The following is an 18,272-nucleotide window of genomic DNA, read 5'->3' as shown; positions in this document are numbered from 1 at the left end:
ATTATTTTATTATTCTGGAAATTGTGATAATTCATCTAAATGGAAGTTTTATTGAACCTATTTGTTTTCTATATATAAATTGAGTGGGATTCTCATTGTATTATTTTCAGAACATGAATAAAAAACGTGCTTAAACAAACGTCTATGTGGAATCAAAACAGCTACACGGTGACTAAAAGTGATGTAAGCAAGTTAATAGTGTAAAGTGAAGCTGTGTACAGGCAAGACTCGAGAGGATTTAAGGCAAGAAAGACACTTCTTTGTTGGGCAATAGGAATGAATGGCGAGGAGGAGAGGGAGAGGTAAACAGAGAGGGAGAGAGCGAGAGAGAGAGAGCGAGAGACAGAGAGATGGGGAACTCCTCCTACCAAATGATTCAGACTGGGCAGGCTTTGCTCTCTTCACAAATAGGACACGGTGCTCAAACGCAGGCAGTTTCAATCTGACCTCCAAACACCAAGGAGCCCTGACTGGTAACTTTGGAAGTAAGGGAGGGGAAAAAAGAAAAAGAAACAAGCCGAAGGTTGTGTCATTATTTTTGGCCACACTGTAGCCACCTCCCACTCTCCTTCCGTTCACCTCCTTGGACTTTATATACTCTACTATATATATATATATATATATATACATATATATATATATATATATTATATTTTTTTTTCTGGATGAGAGACATTTTGGAAAGAGGGAACAAGCTGATTCACTACCAACAACTCGTCCCACCCATGCTGCTGCCGCTTCTGCTGCTGTTGTTGTAGTAGTTTTTGCTCCAGTTTTTTTTTTCCTTCTTCTGCTTCCAGTTGCCTTTGCGCGCAGCGACCCGGGAGTTGATCTGACTCCCCGCATTTTGGATGCGCTGAGCCGAGCCAGCAGCACACCAGTCCGGCTCCACGGTATATGGAAGTGGTTGGCTGCAAGGCAGAAGCAGCCGCTCGCACGTTGCGCCCTGCAGGACCGGGAGCCATGCTTTTCCACGGGATCTCCGGGGACCACATCCAAGGGATCATGGAGGAGATGGAGAGACGGTCCAAGTCGGAGTCTCGCTTGGCCAAGAGCATGCAGATCAACGGCAGAGAGACGGTGAGGCCAGGCCTTTCAATAAATTCAGAGCTCTTCCACACCCAGCAAGGAAATATACCGATCTCGTTGAATTGCGTTGGATTGCAGTTCAGAATATTTTTCCCTTAAACTAGCAACAGAGCAATTTAAAATTGGAATCCTGACAAATAATTACTGTTTTACAACATAACGCTTTTGCAACCCTGCATGCAGAACTAACATGAATTGTCACCATAACGGAAGACAACTATCAATGTTTTCAAAAAAAAAAAATCAAATATAAGGGTTCTAGTTCATCTGATTGGTGTATAGTGCACATTGTTGTCACTGTAGACATGACAACACATGCTCCCCAACAACAGCAAACAAATAAATAAATAAACAAAACGCATTGAGCTTATATAGTAGCCTGTACTATTTCCCCCCCAACATATCACAATAAAACATCAGGAAAATCTAACTCTGGACAAAATAATAATCAGATACGTTTTTCCTCACATTTAATGGGTCTTTTAGGCACACATTTTGCCTTAAAAAACTGATGGAACGCCACCAAATGTGTGACAAAAAGTTAATGACCATCTAATGATAAAATAAAACCTTGGTCTTATATTGTAGCCTATATTGGATAGTTAAAAGATGCACATAAATATACTGTGAGCAAATATAAATGAAAAAATATTAATGCATCTTGAAAATATTTTCTGTGGACTCAAATGTGCTGGCTATTTTGTATTCTGTAGTTTATGGCACGGGGGTAGTGTTGCCACACTACTTGGCTTCTAAAAACTTTCACGAGAGATCTATGGGAATAATAAAATATTACTGACGCGACTCCATGATCAATTTATTGCCAAGACGGCACAACGTTTTTGGTTCGTTTTTTTTTTTTTTTTTTTTTTTTTTTTTTTTGAGGGTGTGTTGAAGGGCTTCCCCTTGTTCGTGTATCCAGACCATGCCCTCCATGAGCCCGGAGAAGCCGGCCCTGTGCGCCGGCTGCGGGGGCAAGATCTCGGACAGATACTACCTCCTGGCCGTGGACAAACAGTGGCACCTGCGTTGTCTCAAATGCTGTGAATGTAAACTTGCGCTGGAGTCGGAGCTGACGTGTTTCGCCAAGGACGGCAGCATCTACTGCAAAGAGGATTACTACAGGTAAGAGGCGGATTGGGGGCAAATTCGATGCGTTCACCGCGATGGGTTTCCAACAAAATGGATAAAATGCTCACTTTTCATGTGGAATGTTTGGACTGTGAATGCTTTGAAACCTCGCGTGTGTGTGTAAATCCCAAATACACGCGGGCACACAGACACACCAAAAATATGTATATACTCTATATTTTAGTGGTACTTATAGGCAAATTAGTGTGCTTGTGAGACATTATCCATGATAAAAAGAAATAAAATATAAGGCACTTAAGGGCAAATATGTAGCTTGTCCTTTAAATCGCTATCTGTTTTATTTGTGCCGAATGTCAGGGCGTTATCAATGACTGGGGGGTAACCCACATTCAACACATAAAAAACGATACAAAATATTTTTCATGAGACACAATTACATTGAAGACTACAATTTTTTTTTTTTAACATAAAGTCGAATTGGGTTGGGTTAGCAATAAATTAATAAATAATAAATCCTGCTAAACCCAACCATAGAACACACGCGCCATGCACAACTGTGACTTTAACGCTATTTTTTTTTAAATTTCTTTGGTGAACATGGCAGCAACAATCATCATTTTTAGACAATCAAACATATTACCAACATTTTTTTTTTTTAAGTAAGGAGAACGTCGAGGGCACCGCATAAGATGTAAGCGGCTGTTTAGAGAACATTACAGAAACGGGTTGGTGGGGATGTTATAATGTGAATGTTACCCCCGTGACAGGAGTGTGTGTTTCTGACGATGCGTCTGTTCCAGAAGGTTCTCGGTGCAGAGGTGCGCGCGCTGCCACCTGGGCATTTCCGCCTCGGAGATGGTGATGCGCGCGCGAGACTCCGTGTATCACCTGAGCTGCTTCACGTGCACGTCGTGCAACAAGACCCTCACCACGGGCGACCACTTCGGCATGAAGGACAGCCTCGTCTACTGCCGTCTGCACTTCGAGAGCTTGGTGCAAGGCGCCGACTACCACCCGCAGCTCAACTTCGCCGAGCTGGCGGCCAAGGGAGGCGGCGGCGGGGGCGGCGGCGCCCTCGGCCTGCCCTACTTCAACGGCACCGGCACGGCTCAGAAGGGTCGGCCGAGGAAGAGGAAGAGCCCCGCCAGCATGGGCTTGGACTTACCGAGCTACAACACAGGTGAGAGACGCTCACGCTGCGCACACACAACAACAACAACAACAAAAAAAACTAACAATAGCGGCGTGCAACCCCCCCCCCCAAAAAAAAAACAACCCCACCTTGCTCATAATGATCACTTCCGTGATTTTCCATACAAAGCACGAGAAAAAGGGACTAAATATTTAGCTAAATAAAGAAGTATTTCTCAAGTCTTGTCACCAATTACCCCCCCCCCAAAAAATATGTAAATCACCGACAATAGATGCTACATGAGCAAACATACATTTTTTGCAGTTCCCAATTGTCGATTGCCTACAATACATCTCATGAGCTCTCACAAAAGGAAGAAAAACAACCTAGCAAAAATATCTTTTTGTATTCCTAATTTTTCCCAAACACAAATACGATTAAAACAACAACAATAATATTCTTTCTGGACAAAAAAAAAGTCATTGTTGTTATTCCCAACCTGATTTGCGCCAAATTACATTTTTATATTAAAATAAATCTCATTGCACACCACAAAAATGTCGCAAAAAGTGGATGCATGTGTTAATTGCCATCAAGTGATAGATGATTTCATTCTTCTGCCTGTCACTAAATATCACTGTCATAAATAGATGGGGGAAAATCTAGTACTGGAAACACATTTCTGAGTGTTTTCAAGCAACTGATGAGCTTCCCACGACGTGCATAAGAAAAACAAAATCCACAAAGATCTTATGAAGTATTTTCACAGTACCTTTTTTCCTCTCACGAAAACGTCACCAGAATATCACTCTGGGCTTAACAATTAAGTCAGATGAGTGTTTCCTCACATTTAATGAGTCAATTAGGCACGCATTTTACCTTCAAGAAATCTCATGGAATGCCAGCAAATGTGTGACAAAAAGTTGATGTATAGGTTAATTACCATCTGATGGAAAAAAAAAAAAAACATTTATTTGTTCTGCCTCTCACTATATATTGCTGGAATAGATAGACGGGGATACATTATTTGTATCAATGAATATTTTGGGGAGTTATTTAGTGTAAATGCACACACCCAATGTCATCTTACCGCAACAACACCACTAAAAAATATTCCAAACATTCCTATATTGCAAACACAACAGGAGAAGCAAAATCGGACTCTGGAGAAATAGTGTTTCCAAACCCTTTTCAATCCAATTCATATATTTGACATTGGAAACAAAATCTTACATTAAACATGTCACAGTACACTGGGTAATTGGCGGCTGGTGGAAGAGCATTTAGTTGCCCTGCATGCCTGTCACTACACGTCGCTGGCTTAGATAGACCTGCACATATACTATTTGCACTCAAACATCAGTTTTCCTACGATTCAGTAAAATCGCAAAATTTGCTGCGACACACCTTTGATGAACTCTCACGGCAAGTTGGTGCCCAATGACTGAATTTGATGATTGGTTGAAATATTCATTTATATAAGGGCTGCTTGTCTGGATGAAATGCATCTTGGGTGCTGGAGGGAATGGGGTGGGGGGGTGTCGCCAAATAATTCATTTACTGCCATCCGTTCATTTTCACACCTATCATAAACATCATTATCGTCAAACAATGCTCTGGCTATTTCGCAAAATGCATACAGAACAATGTAAAAATCTTCTTCTTTTCCTTTCGGCTTGTTAAAAACGGTAAAATGTATACAGAATAATGCAAAAATGCACACTGCTCCTTTTTTTTTTGTCTGGTGTCCGTAAATTATAAATTGAATCACATCTTATATATATATACCGGTACATATAACTAACTAACTAACTAACTACTAACTAACTAACTAACTAACTACTAACTAACTAAATGTTTTTGCATATATATAATATAATACAGTATTATACAGTATATATATACTGTATAATATAATATAAATGTGTGTAGGCTATCTAAAGTCCTCTTCCTGCAGCGTCCTAATTTTTCAGCGAATTAGTGTGCGCTTGATAAACTAGTCATTGTGCGGCGGAGTTCCCGATGAATGAATGATGAATGGATGAATTGGGGCGGGGGGGGGGGTCGAGGAAGAAGGGTAATCTGCCCGTTAATTGTTCTCGGTTAATTGGAAGCGACGTTGGAATCTCGGGCCTGCAGCGCTTCAGCCGGGCCGGGCCGAACGAGCCGGGCCAGTGTTCCCATGCATGCAGTCAGGGCGCCCGCATGAGCTGCATCGTACAATCATGATTCAGAGCCTTTTATTCCGTTATGCAAATGCGTGCTTTTCTCACGGATATGACTTTCAATCGCAAAAAAAAGAAAAAAAAAAAAAATTAAAAAAAATGCACGCATGTGTCCGTTACTATCCAGAAAATATGAGGCAGAAATATTCTTTGGGCGACTGTCTGGATTTTCCTCCTTCCCGCGGCAAGAATCTATTTTGAAATGAAACGCTATTATCAACGATGAATAGTCAAACAGGATGATTAAATGTAAACTCAAAAAGGGAAATAATTAAATCAGTTTGTACGTGCAAAAACCTTTGACATCCTTGGCATTGTAGTCTCCCCAAAACGTTCTTGTTAATATCCATCACTGTGCACATCTAACCAAACCTCACATTTGCTACAAATAGGATCCGATTCCGCTGTTGTTTTGATGTTATTTGTCTCAAGTGAGCCTTTTCTTGCTTGTTTTGAACACGTCGAGCTGAGTGGGTCTACTGAGTATTGTTATTCCACGCCTCTCCGCGACGTTAGGTCTTCTTTGGATACAGAGACCCCTAGTGGTTAACTTATGAAACAATCTGTGCTACAGATGCCAATAATCTTCATTTGAACATTGTGTGTGGGGGGTTGTAGGGGCTGGAGGGGCAGCAGCACTGAAATAACACGAACCCTCACAAGTATAAATGCATATGTTCTTTTTTTTTTTCCAAATAGATGTCGAGCCTCAAATTTACAGTGAAAGAGTAAAACAATGTGGCCACCACGCAGCCTGCCACTCATTGAATTCATTCATTCATTCATTCATTCATTCATTCATTCATTCATTCATTCATTCATTCATTCATTCATTCATTCATTCATTCATTTTCCAAACCTTGCGTGCGTTCAATCCGTGACTGTTGTACAAAAGTTTATTTCAGTTCAAAAAGTGAAACCTGATGTAACCTGCCCCCAAAAAAGACATTTTAATTTCTGAGTAACTTCGTCTTTTGCAAGTGAAATGAAATCGGCTTCTTGTCGAGGAGGATTTATTGATTTCAACTGCAACAACCTATTAAGACAGATGTAGGATTTCAAATCCATTTCAGGAGGGCACAGATTGCATTTTGCCCAAATTTTAGCTGCATAGAAGAGCAAGTGGATATTACTTTAATTTTCTGTTTACACCCGGAGGGAAAAGAAATGCAAAAAACTACTCTATTACCAAAGTAGTAATGTAACTAACACTGTGGTTAGATTTTACGCATCTCACTAAAATTTGAAATCATTTGAGCGATGTTATTAGGTTGCAAAATGATGGGGGAGGGGCGGAGGGGGGAATTTAGGGATATACTGTGTTTTAAAAATTAATGGCACAAATGGGGAAAAGCCTTGTCAGAAGATCAATTCTTACCCAATTGCCATCTTAAAAATCACTTTTTATTGCAATATTCTCAATTCACAAGTTGGTGAATTTGGGCTTTCCATCAGCCGTAAGCTATCATCTTAAAAATATATACATCCAAATATCCATCATTTATTATTTAAACTTTTAAATTTTAGATACAGAAATTTCATACATTTTCCACAATATCCCAATTTATTGAAACGCACCGTAATTGACACGTCTTTTTTTAGACCAGCAAAGTTATTGAAGATCATCTACAATGTGTAGTGTACGACTTTGTATTACACACGGCACTGTGGAACAAAACCCCAGAATCAATTATATTGCGCTACATATTTCTCTTTTTAAAACAATGTATGTATGAATGTCACATTTTGAATGGACCTCTTGAAATCTGAAAAAAAGTCTTGCTATTGTCATTTATGGAGATAGTATAATAAGTATTATAGTATAAGAGGACATAGCGTCAGATGTAATGTATGTGAGTACACAGACACGCATGTTGAGAGTTGACGTGGCTCTGCACTCCCAGGCTGCAACGAGAACGACGCGGACCATTTGGACCGGGACCAGCAGGCCTACGCCCCGACGCAGAAGACCAAGCGCATGCGGACCTCGTTCAAGCACCACCAGCTGCGGACGATGAAATCCTACTTTGCCATCAACCACAACCCGGATGCGAAAGACCTCAAGCAGCTGGCCCAGAAGACGGGCCTGACCAAAAGAGTTCTGCAGGTAAGCGCTCATCCATTTGCTTTTGTGCACCCACCCCCCTCGCCATTTCACCCCAGGATTCTTTTTTGTTTGTTTTTAACTTAATTGAGCTATGACGGATTTAGTTGTTAGATGGCTGTTAACTTGATTGGCGCTTGAATGCTGCTTTTTTACAGCAGAAAGGAGTCGATTGGTGTATTCTTTAAACGACGGGTGCACACATTTTTTTTGTTCAGTCCTAAAATATGCCCATTCCCTTTTCATTCCTGTTCTAAAATGAGGAGCGGACGCAGTCGTCCTGCCCCTTCACCTCCAAATATCCTGTGTCCGTCTATGTTGATCTGCAGCACCAGTTGTGTACTGTGTTTCTTGAAATCAGCCGTACTCGAGCACAAAAAGTAAAAGCCGCCCCCCGGCATTGGTTTGCAGGTTTGGTTCCAAAACGCGAGAGCCAAATTCAGAAGGAACGTTTTACGACAGGAGAACGGAGGTGTTGATAAGGCCGACGGCACCTCGCTCCCTCCGCCCTCGTCCGACAGTGGGGCCCTGACCCCCCCCTCCAGCGCAGCCACTCTAACAGACCTGACAAACCCCTCGATTACCGTAGTGACGTCAGTCACCTCTAGTTTGGACAGCCACGATTCGGAGAGCCCTTCACAAACTACCTTGACGAACCTTTTCTAGCAAGATAGCAGACTGCTTCTCTGTTTTGTTTTGTTTTTCTCCCAAATTCTTATTTTCTCTGATTTGATTTTTCTCTCCCCCCCTCCGCCCATTTTAAATTGACCTTTTAAATCAAGCAGCGATGGCTCCTTTGAAGAGAAACGCCAGACAAGCAGTGACCACATCAAATTATTTAATACTTGTGTAGCATCTGGAAATGAGTGACTTTGCAAAAGGACTTAAAGAAAATCTTTGGGGAAAGAACGTAGTGTTTTTTTTCATCATTTGTACATTTGTATTGAATTATTACAAATTCAGCCCTTCTTAATTGATGCTTGATTGGTGAATTTGGCCCTCCGAAAGCTGTAATTGTATGCTTGTGTTTCTCTTTTGAAAACGATTGGGAAGCAAACTTGTAGAATGTTCTGTATATGGGTAAATTATCCAGCAAAGAGGTTTTCAATTCTCTTTTTGAATGTCTCCCATCTATATGGCAGTTGAATTCATGATAGAAAGAACAACAACACTTTGTCCGACTTGATCCAAACAACGACTGAGCTAAAGAGAAAAGTGGTGAGAATAATGCAATGAGAGCAAATTATTTTTTCAAATTTGGATAGGAGAGCAGTGGACGGCCTCAATTGGAATCGGCTGTCGCTTCCCGTTGCCCTGATGGAGCAATTGTAGAAAAATCGATTCCATTCAATTCATTAACAGATCGAGTCAATTGCACAAGGCCCCTTCCAACCCCCGTAAAAAAGTGCATTATTGGTTTATCATGTTGCTCAGGGTGATGTTTTTTTTGTGGTGTTAATGAAAAAGAGGAGTGTAGTATACTGACTAAGACCGGATTTGTAGAGCTGGCATTGGGAAAAAAAATAATAATAATGACCACAGATACCGTTGGAGTTCTGTGCAGGAGTAATCACAGTCCATGTTTTCTCCTGACATTGAATTTCTCTCACACCATTTGCCACTGATCAGACCCAAAAAAACAAAAAACAAAGCATGTTTCTTCTGGCTGAAAGGTATTAAAAGAGAGGGGGGGGGGGGGGCAGATGATCCATTTCCATTGTGCGCATCCTAATTTGTTCTTCTGTAGAACAAAGTGGTACTCCGAATCTACTTCATGAACTAGATGCCTAACTCAGTTCTACTCTATGTGCCTTACGCGATAACTTGGGACAAAAAAGGTTGTGAAATTCAGGATTCTCTGTGTTCTTTGTTAACTGAGTCACACCCTTTGGACGCCTCACTAGTTTTGTACTGGTTTGCATCTTATTTTCAAAGATCTTTTTATGGTGTACCCTGTTTTGGAAAAAAGAAAAAGACAAAAAGAGGAGAAGAAGAGAGGGGAGAGAGGGGGCAGCGATGTCATAGAAAGCATTTGTGCACTCTTTCAGATATAGTTCCAAGAACCTTATATATTGATCTTCGTGTTAATAGTTGAGTACAGTAAGTGTTCTATCAAGATTGTCCATGTTTCCCTGTTTCTTGATTAAAAATGGTGTATAGAAACTATTTCCCCCTAAATATTTATGGACCAAACGGTTGTTATATATCTTATTAAATTTGTGTGAATAAAAACAATACTTTGCTTTAAATGGCTTTTTATTTTTCATTGCACTTGCCATTTTTTTTTTTGTGTTCCTTCCAGAATACACTTTTTATTTGTCACATCGACAGCTGAGAGAGTTTTTGCTCACCAAACTTAACGCCGTTCCTCATTTTTGCTCCCATGTTAATTTCAATTTCCTCTTTTATGATGTTTTTGGACGTAATGCCCCATGGATTTGCATCCAAACTCTGCGGTCCCCAAAAATTTGAAATCTGCTTTTTAGTGCATGATCACAGCTGTAGAATTTGAATAGTCAGAATGCTGCAAAGCGCATCAAGTATTTACATTATGTACTATAACGTGGTAAACCTAAAATGAAGTCAAAATCAATGCAGACCTCGTAAAAGCCAGGTTGCTCTGTAGTTAATATATTCTTACTCTATCATTTCTTTCAGGGAGAACAAATCTTGGGGCATTACAGCCATACATCCCGACGTTTGAAAATTCCCTAAAGTATTAACAGAAGGGGGAAACTTTGATGGGAGTTCCTCACCATTGAAGACAAAGACAATGTTAGGATAAGATGATTTAGCCTATTGAGATCAAATATTCAGTTGAAAGTGTACAAGCAGAGAAAACCTGTTGTTTGACTCTATCAACCATGTACGTGCCACTGAACGTCTGTATTGGAATGATTGACACATGCAAAACTATGACAATAAAATGTATTGTGACGTCGCAAAAGCAAACTCAAGCAACTCCACAGAGCCCACACCCCGCACGTATCAACCGAATGAGGCCGTATGGATATCTCTCACACATAAACACACACACATGTACCTTCCACTAATTGAACGCTTCTATATGTAACCACAGTCCAGCATATACTGCAGATCCTGCTGAGTCTTTGTTCTCTACCACACGCTCACTGACCCCCCGGCCTCGCCCAACAACCATCCTTCTCCAATATATCCAAGTTTTCTATGTTGTCAGAAGTCCTTTTTGCAAGCACACGGCCTCCTTGAAAGTGGGCAGCAGCAGCAGCAGCAGCGGCAGCAGCGCCAGCAGGATGCCCGTCAAATGTGACGCTCGCATGAAGACGACCGCCGAGCTGGAGCTTTGCCATCTGTCTGTGGCGAGGGACGTGAGGATGTGAACAAAATGGAGAAACGCGTCAAGGAGAGCTTCTCATTTTGCATGCGCCTTATCATCTTGCTATCCTTTGAGACGTACAGGTATATTATTTAATTTGACTCACTGTTTGATTGCTTGTCTGCTGCAAAATAATTAAAAAAAAACATGAAATCCATTTCCCGGACACGCATTTGGAGAAACTAAACCTCCAAGTAATCTTTGCATTCAGCACAGGTCACATGACACCAGGTGTGACATAACATGTACAAATATTCATTTTAGCTTTGCTGATTTCAAATCTCACCCCCACAGCGTATCTTAAGGCAGTGTGACAATGTACAGTAACATTGTGAACGTGAGCATGAGCATTATTTTTTGTGACATTTCTATTTTAGGATCACGCTTATTGTGGATGAAAAAAAAAGAAGTTGGTATGAAATAAAAAGTCGCCAGGATTTCCTCATTACTGCAGCCAGGCTGGTTTGTTTTAACAGTTCAAGATTAAAGTTCTCCAATAACTTTAACATGCATACTTATACTCCTTCAACACGGAGCGAAATAAACCCTGATTCACAACTCACACTGTCCATAAAGATTACATGGAAATCGTTTTAGATAAAATGGCAATGAACAACCATTCAACACATCCATATTTAAACGTCCAAAGATGACATTTAATTAAAGTGAAATTTGGAGAAAGCCCAAAATACATGTAACAGATCCCAACAATAACTAATAATTGTATGAAAAAATAAGAACCTTTTTATACACACAGCTCAATTTTCACTTAGTCGTATGGGCGTCGATCATTTTCCATACTTGCTCACCTTTGCTCAGTGGCCCAGCCAGAGATAATTTAGTGGGGTGGTGTGAAATACATTTCTCACGTTATTTCTTGGCATCTTGTGACGCATTACAAACTAAACAAAAATTTGTTCAAAGACACACCAGAGGAGCATTGAGGTGCCTGACACCCCCGAGGTCCTTACGAGGGTTTAGGGGGAGCTGAAGCCCATCCCGGCTGATTTTGGACTGGTTTCCCGTTAATCGGAGGGCACATATAGACAAACACACATTCAAACATATTTATGGAAGTGCCCGGAGAATACGTTCGAAAGCAAAAGGGGAACACGCAAAGTCCACACAGGAGGCCCTACAGTCTCACAACCGCTAAGGTCACGTGGTCAGCACCAAATGCAAGAAAAACAGGAAAGCAATCAAATCCACCAATGATGCCGTGTTACACGATATTAAGAAATCCATTTGATAATGTAATTTTTATCTTTTTCATGTTGACAAAAAAACATGCATTTCCAAAACTATTCATTCCCGTTTACAAAGCAGGCAACATAGGTGCCCAAATTCTGGCCCGGGGGCTATTTCCAGCACACAGATTGTGTAAAAAAAAAAAGAAGTTTGTATCTATCCATTTTCTTAGCCACTTATCCTTACAAAGGTCATGGGAGAGTGCAAGAGCCTATCCCAGCTGTCATCGGGCAGGATGCGGAGTACACTCTGAACTGGTTGCCAGCCAATTGCAGGGGACATTGAGACAAACAGACACACTCACAATCACACCTAGGGGCAATTTTAGAGTCCCCAATTAACACGTGTTTTTGGGGGGTGTGAGGAAACTGGAGTGCGAGGAGAAAACCCACGCAGACATGGGGAGACATTAGCTCGAGTCCATCTTATTCCTAAGAGCAAAGGAAAATTAAAAATGCATCCCAAACAAGAGCTTTGGTCTCAAGAGGGGGAAAAGGTTGAAGCAATTTGGATAAATAAGAACTTGATTCCGGCCGTGGTTTGCAGGCTGTCATAAATAGTGAACAAACGCTAAATATCTAACTATAGTAGAAGATGGAAGAAGATGAAGGTATATTGTGGTGGAAGGGCAAAAAGAGCAGAATAAAGAAACTGGAGCTGCAAGGGACGGACGGGACCACGGGGCAGGCCAGTGTTGAATTCCAACAATGAGGGAAATGGCAAACGGTCCAACTACTTTGCGCTTACTTGAGGCCCGTTTGATGTTTCTGGAGGCAGCCAAATTCCACAAAGAAGAAGGAAAAAAAAAAACAGTCAACACATTGTGGAGCTGGAGAATGAAAATTCTGGAAAACATCATGGCCACTCTGATGACAACAATTGGAGGGTTTTGCTACCAGGTTGGTGGTGAGTGGAATGTGCCTTATCCTTATCGTATTGGGTTATGTATTCTGTGTGTGTGTTCGCTTTCCTCTCACCAGTAGGAATTCCAGATCCACATTTGATTGTTCTATAGATGTCATTTTCCAAGAAATAGTTTGACCACATTTGTAACAATACAGCATGTAAATGTAAAAAAAAAAAAAAAAAAAATGAGAATGAGACTGACTGTACTCAATCTTGTTACTTTTTATACTTTTTAGATGGACGTGAATGAAGACGTAATAAATGATTGTTGATTGATGATTGAAAACGGGGGTCATACTATTTTCCCTTACAAAGATACTAATTCTCACTTTTAGTTAATAGCTTTTCATTGAATAATATACAATTGAGGCCAAATGTTTAGATGTGTTCTATATTCAGATGAAACCATTCCTGTCTTAGGTCAATAATAAGGATTACTAAATTACTTTTATTTGCACAATGCTTTTAGGGGAGTTTTGGAATGACTTTTTTCAAACTCAGACGTTTACATACATTGCTACATTTCAACAATTTGGAAAACCCAGACAATAGATGTATTTTTGCGAAAGCTTATTAACCACATTTGACATGTGGGGATGTATTTGAACTCGGCACAGTTGGAACACACTACTTATTTTTGTATTATCATAGAAAAGTCTAGATAAATAAATAAACTTTTTTTTTTTTTTTAATCTGAGGGGCAATTTTTAGATGCCTGAGGGTGCCACGTTCAAACGTTTTTAAACAACGATGTACAAACACCATGGGAATGTCAAGACTCTCAAGAAGGAGATGGGTTCTGTGTCCCTGAGATGAAAGAGCTTCGGCCCAAAATGTGAATATCAAACCAAGAACAAAACCAAAAGACCTTATGAAGATATTGGCTAAAGCTGCTGAGAGCGTTTCATTATTCAAAGTGAAATGTGCAATGTACCGACATAGGCTGTAAGACCACTCTGCCAGGAAGAAGCCGTTACTATAATAGAAACATAAAAAAAAGGCAAATTACTGTTTCTTAAAGGACACAGGGAGAAAGACCTTCATTTTGGGAGACAAGTTCTGGGATCTGATGAGAGTGACATTGAGCTGTATGGCCACAAAGACCATCGTCGGAGCTTGCAAGACTGAGAAGACTCTCCCAACTATGAAATATGCAACAGTATTATGTTGTGGGCTTGTTTGACCTCAAGTGTCTCACTTAAGTGGAGGGGCTTCGGAGAGAGATTCGCAAAACCTTGATCTTAACCATATTGAACATTTGTGGCAGATGTGAAAAGGCACGTGCGAGAAATCTGCGTTCAAATTTGGCCTAGTTACACCAGTTCTGTCAGGAGAAATGGGCCAGATTTATTGCCAATATTTGTGAAGACCATGTGGAATCATATCCAAAACATTTCAACCTAATACTACAGTTAAATGGCAATTTTACCAAATACTTATGAAATGTTTGTAAACTTATGAATTTGAAGAAAGTAATGAAAAATTGTCTTGAAAAAAAAATCTCCTTGTCGTCTGCATTTAGCAAATGTTAAATAATTATTAATTAATTATTTATTAATTAGTAATCCCAACTGACCCAAAACTATGGTGTTTTGGTGTCTCTGCTTTTGTTTTGCAGTTTTTCTGTTTTGCACTTTACAGCCACCGCGCAAAACAGTGAAACAAATCGCTTGATTTATTGTCAGATAGGGAGGATAAAAAAAAACTAATAATAAGTAAGTAAACTTTTTGGCTTCAACTGTACAACTGCACTGCAATACACTAAAGACAGAAAGAGATAGATAGATAGAGAGAGAGAGAAAGAGATCGACCACAGACCCGATTTACACTGTCCGCCCCCCGCCCGCACCCCGAAAAGTGTGATATAGCAGCCTCACAGATTATAATTTTTATTTTCTGACACATAGTACATCAAAATGCTCCTAACTTTGGATCTAAATGGTGACCCACTCCAAATTATCGGTGAATGTTTACATTACCTCCTATTTTGTCATAAATCGGCTGCATTCTCATCTTACACTGCTTACTGAGAAAATGTGTGCAAATATTATTATTGCAGTACTGTATTATTTTTTTTTTTGCCTCTTGCAGGTTGGTTTTCAAAGTTTTATCAGCATGTCTGTCTGTCTGTCTCATGTGTGATTACAAGTTCAACTTGGCAAAATGTTTGCATTTTAAAAAAAAAAAGGAATTTAATTCTTTTAATGGTTGCTCATACGGTATTGATTCAGAGTGCCCCCCCCCACCTCGACCCTGCCAGCAGACAAGGTGCCTCATGTTTTTTGTGTCTGCGAAAGCACACAAACGCACACATTCACACGGTCACACAGTACATGACCCTACATTACGGAGGCGCGGCGACAAGTGTGGAAGGATGACAGAGGCGGAGGTCACGCGCGCTGCCTCCACGTCGCTCTCGTGGTGTTGTCGCTCTTGTCACGGCCTTCTGATGGCCGTGTTTGTGATATCCCGCCAGTTCTGCCTGAGTCGCCTCGTCTCGTCGCTAAGCGTCTCGTTGACATCACCTCACTCACACGGGCACACGTCAGAGGGGTGACCATGTGAACGGGACGCAGCCCCCACTGCTGTGTGAGACGCTGAGGCCTCCCCTCCCTGCTGGGTGAAACACAACAGGTAGAAGAACACCAGGAAATATTGAAGCATGTGCACTCATGAAAAACACATTTTTTATGAGCGATGACGACACAAACAATATGGCAGTTTTGTCCTTCACATTATAACGAACTATCTCTCATGTGCGCTCATTTGCACACGGCTCTCTGCGTGCCATAAATGTTGTGTTTCTGCTTATTTCTATATTTAAACGTATTCTTCGCGTGAGGCTTCACATCCAGGCAACCTTGAAAATGCTGCGATCAAGGCTAATAGCAACGGGCCGCCGCGGCGCTTTGAAGACAAAACAACATTAATTAGCCAATAAAAGGCGCCTCCAATGTGAAGACAGAGTCAACGTTTTTCTCTCCTCCAGGAGGTAACACTTTGCTCCGTGTGCACATGAAGGGGACGCCGGCGTGCCTGGAAATGGCGTGTCAGCGCGTGACAGGTCAGCTTTGTAGCGCTGCAGTGTAAACCCCTCAGTTCCTGCGAAAGCTTCAGCTCCGCTCTCCTCTCTCCTCCATGATCACAGCCGCTCAGACTGCAGCTTCTGTCTCTACCACGCCGTAGTCGTGGCCCGCCCCTGAGCCCGATCAACAACGCAGGACTCCCCCGTGAGTGAAAACAACATTCCAGTCTTCGCATGGCCTGAAATACATGCTATCTATCTATCTATCTATCTATCTATCTATCTATCTATCTATCTATCTATCTATCTATCTATCTATCTATCTATCTATCTATCTATCTATCTATCTATCTATCTATCTATCTATCTATCTATCTATCTATCTATCTATCTATCTATCTATCTATCTGTCTGTCTGTCTGTCTGTCTGTCTGTCTGTCTGTCTGTCTGTCTGTCTGTCTGTCTGTCTGTCTGTCTATCTATCTATCTATCTATCTATCTATCTATCTATCTATCTATCTATCTATCTATCTATCGGCTTGTCCCTTTCAAACACAAAATCACAATTTGACTCCACGAGGTCTTTAACTGCGGGTATTTATCTTTGTGTGAGCTAATTTTTGTACACCTTCTTTGACATCATCAAAAAGTGGAGATGTTGTAATAAACAAGCAAAAAAAAAAAAAGTGTAGACATACTAGGTGTGTATGTTTCGTTCATGAACGTGTTCTGTGGCAGCCAGTTATTTTTAGCATCTAATTACCACTCCCTTCCAGCAACCATAAAGCACTGTTTCCCAATCTTTATTGACTCAAGGAACATATTTTACACTAGAAATAAATGTCACGACACACAACCGAATAAAAAGGTCACACAAGTTACGAAAGAATGACATTCTGGTCTTCATTTACTGACACGTGTATTTACTACGTGTGAAATCTGGGCCGGTGGAGTTGAACACAAAACTTTTCCTTTGTTGTAGGAATGTCAACAGGTGGTTCCACCCATTAACTAAACCATCTGCCATGGAGTGAAAGAGCATTTATTTGTTCTTCCTGTTGCCGTTTGTCACTGGGATTGGAAGATGAACAAAGATTCGGAGTAAATAGTAATTGTCATACCAATGAATGAAAGTGGATGATTTCCCTGGAGACGCCTGATGATCCTTCGCGGCCTACTGCGGCTGTGCATCGGAGGACTTAACAACCACCTATACATCCGTTTTATCAACCGCTTATCCTCACAAGGGCGGCGGGGGACGATGTGGAGTCCATAACAGCGATCTTTGGGGTGAGGGAGGCCAACACCCAAAATCGCAGGCCTGATCCAAACAAACAAAGCATTTGCACTCACAATAATTTAGTCTTCGTAACCTACCATTATGTCATGTCATGTCATTATCTGAGTCGCTTATCCTCACGAGGGTTGCAGGAAAGCTGGAGCCTATCCCAGTTCGCTTCGGGCGAAAGGCGGACTACACGCTGAACTGGTCGCCAGTCAGCCGCAGGGCAGATATCGACACAATCACTGAGCGGAACAATTACCAGGGCAGGCGTGTGTACCACTTCACCATCAGTGACTCACCTACCATTATTACACATTCAATTTTGTGTGTGTGCGTGTGCAGAATGACCAAAGAATGAGCACGAGTTAGCTGTAGCACATCTGAATTATGATGTCATAGTTATAGTAAAAGGTCTAAAGTGCCTCCATTACAACGCACAAAGCACCTCCGTGTAAGAACCTTTTTGCAACCCGTTTACCTGCAAGCAACACCACACACAGTTTGAAGGTTAAATAGAGTGACTGCACTCTGTTGATGCCCCCCACCCCAAAAAAAAAAATCATTTTTGTTAAATAAGCAATATCACAAAAAGTTTCCTCTGGATTTAAAGCACCACATCAGGCAGACAGGCACTTTTTAAAACAATGGGAATTTGACGCGATTATTAAACAGTTTTCCACCAAACACGCGTGTTGAACTAGAGGATCTCTGGGTGCAGCTCCCTGAGCAGACTGATGCATTACTTCTCATCCATCCATCTAATTATTCCCTCAGAAACCTGAAATTTGAAGATACAAAAGACCGTCCCTAT

At 41.1% G+C, this 18,272-nt stretch overlaps 1 protein-coding gene across 7 annotated transcripts in view; it reads left to right on the top strand.

The window, feature by feature from the left end:
- The window catches only part of lhx9 (LIM homeobox 9), a 37,944-nt gene extending 26,521 nt beyond the window's left edge, over window positions 1-11,423 (top strand). For 5 of the 7 annotated variants that reach the window (XM_061826004.1, XM_061826007.1, XM_061826003.1 and 2 more), the window contains 5 exons: window positions 801-1,080; window positions 2,012-2,214; window positions 2,982-3,361; window positions 7,443-7,645; window positions 8,054-10,224. In XM_061826004.1, coding sequence (XP_061681988.1) covers window positions 898-1,080; window positions 2,012-2,214; window positions 2,982-3,361; window positions 7,443-7,645; window positions 8,054-8,308 — 1,224 coding nt within the window. In that variant the 5' untranslated portion in view covers window positions 801-897 and the 3' untranslated portion in view covers window positions 8,309-10,224. Of the gene's footprint in view, window positions 1-800; window positions 1,081-2,011; window positions 2,215-2,981; window positions 3,362-7,442; window positions 7,646-8,053; window positions 10,225-10,300 lie in introns of those variants that run through there. The other 2 variants (XM_061826009.1, XM_061826008.1) reach the window with 2 other exon arrangements.
- Window positions 11,424-18,272: the final 6,849 nt, after the last annotated feature.

This window comes from Syngnathoides biaculeatus, chromosome 7 (assembly GCF_019802595.1).
Source record: "Syngnathoides biaculeatus isolate LvHL_M chromosome 7, ASM1980259v1, whole genome shotgun sequence".
NCBI classification, from domain to species: Eukaryota; Metazoa; Chordata; class Actinopteri; order Syngnathiformes; family Syngnathidae; genus Syngnathoides; species Syngnathoides biaculeatus.
The sequence above is the reverse complement of the archived record's forward strand: the minus strand, read 5'-3'. Positions and strand labels throughout refer to the sequence as shown.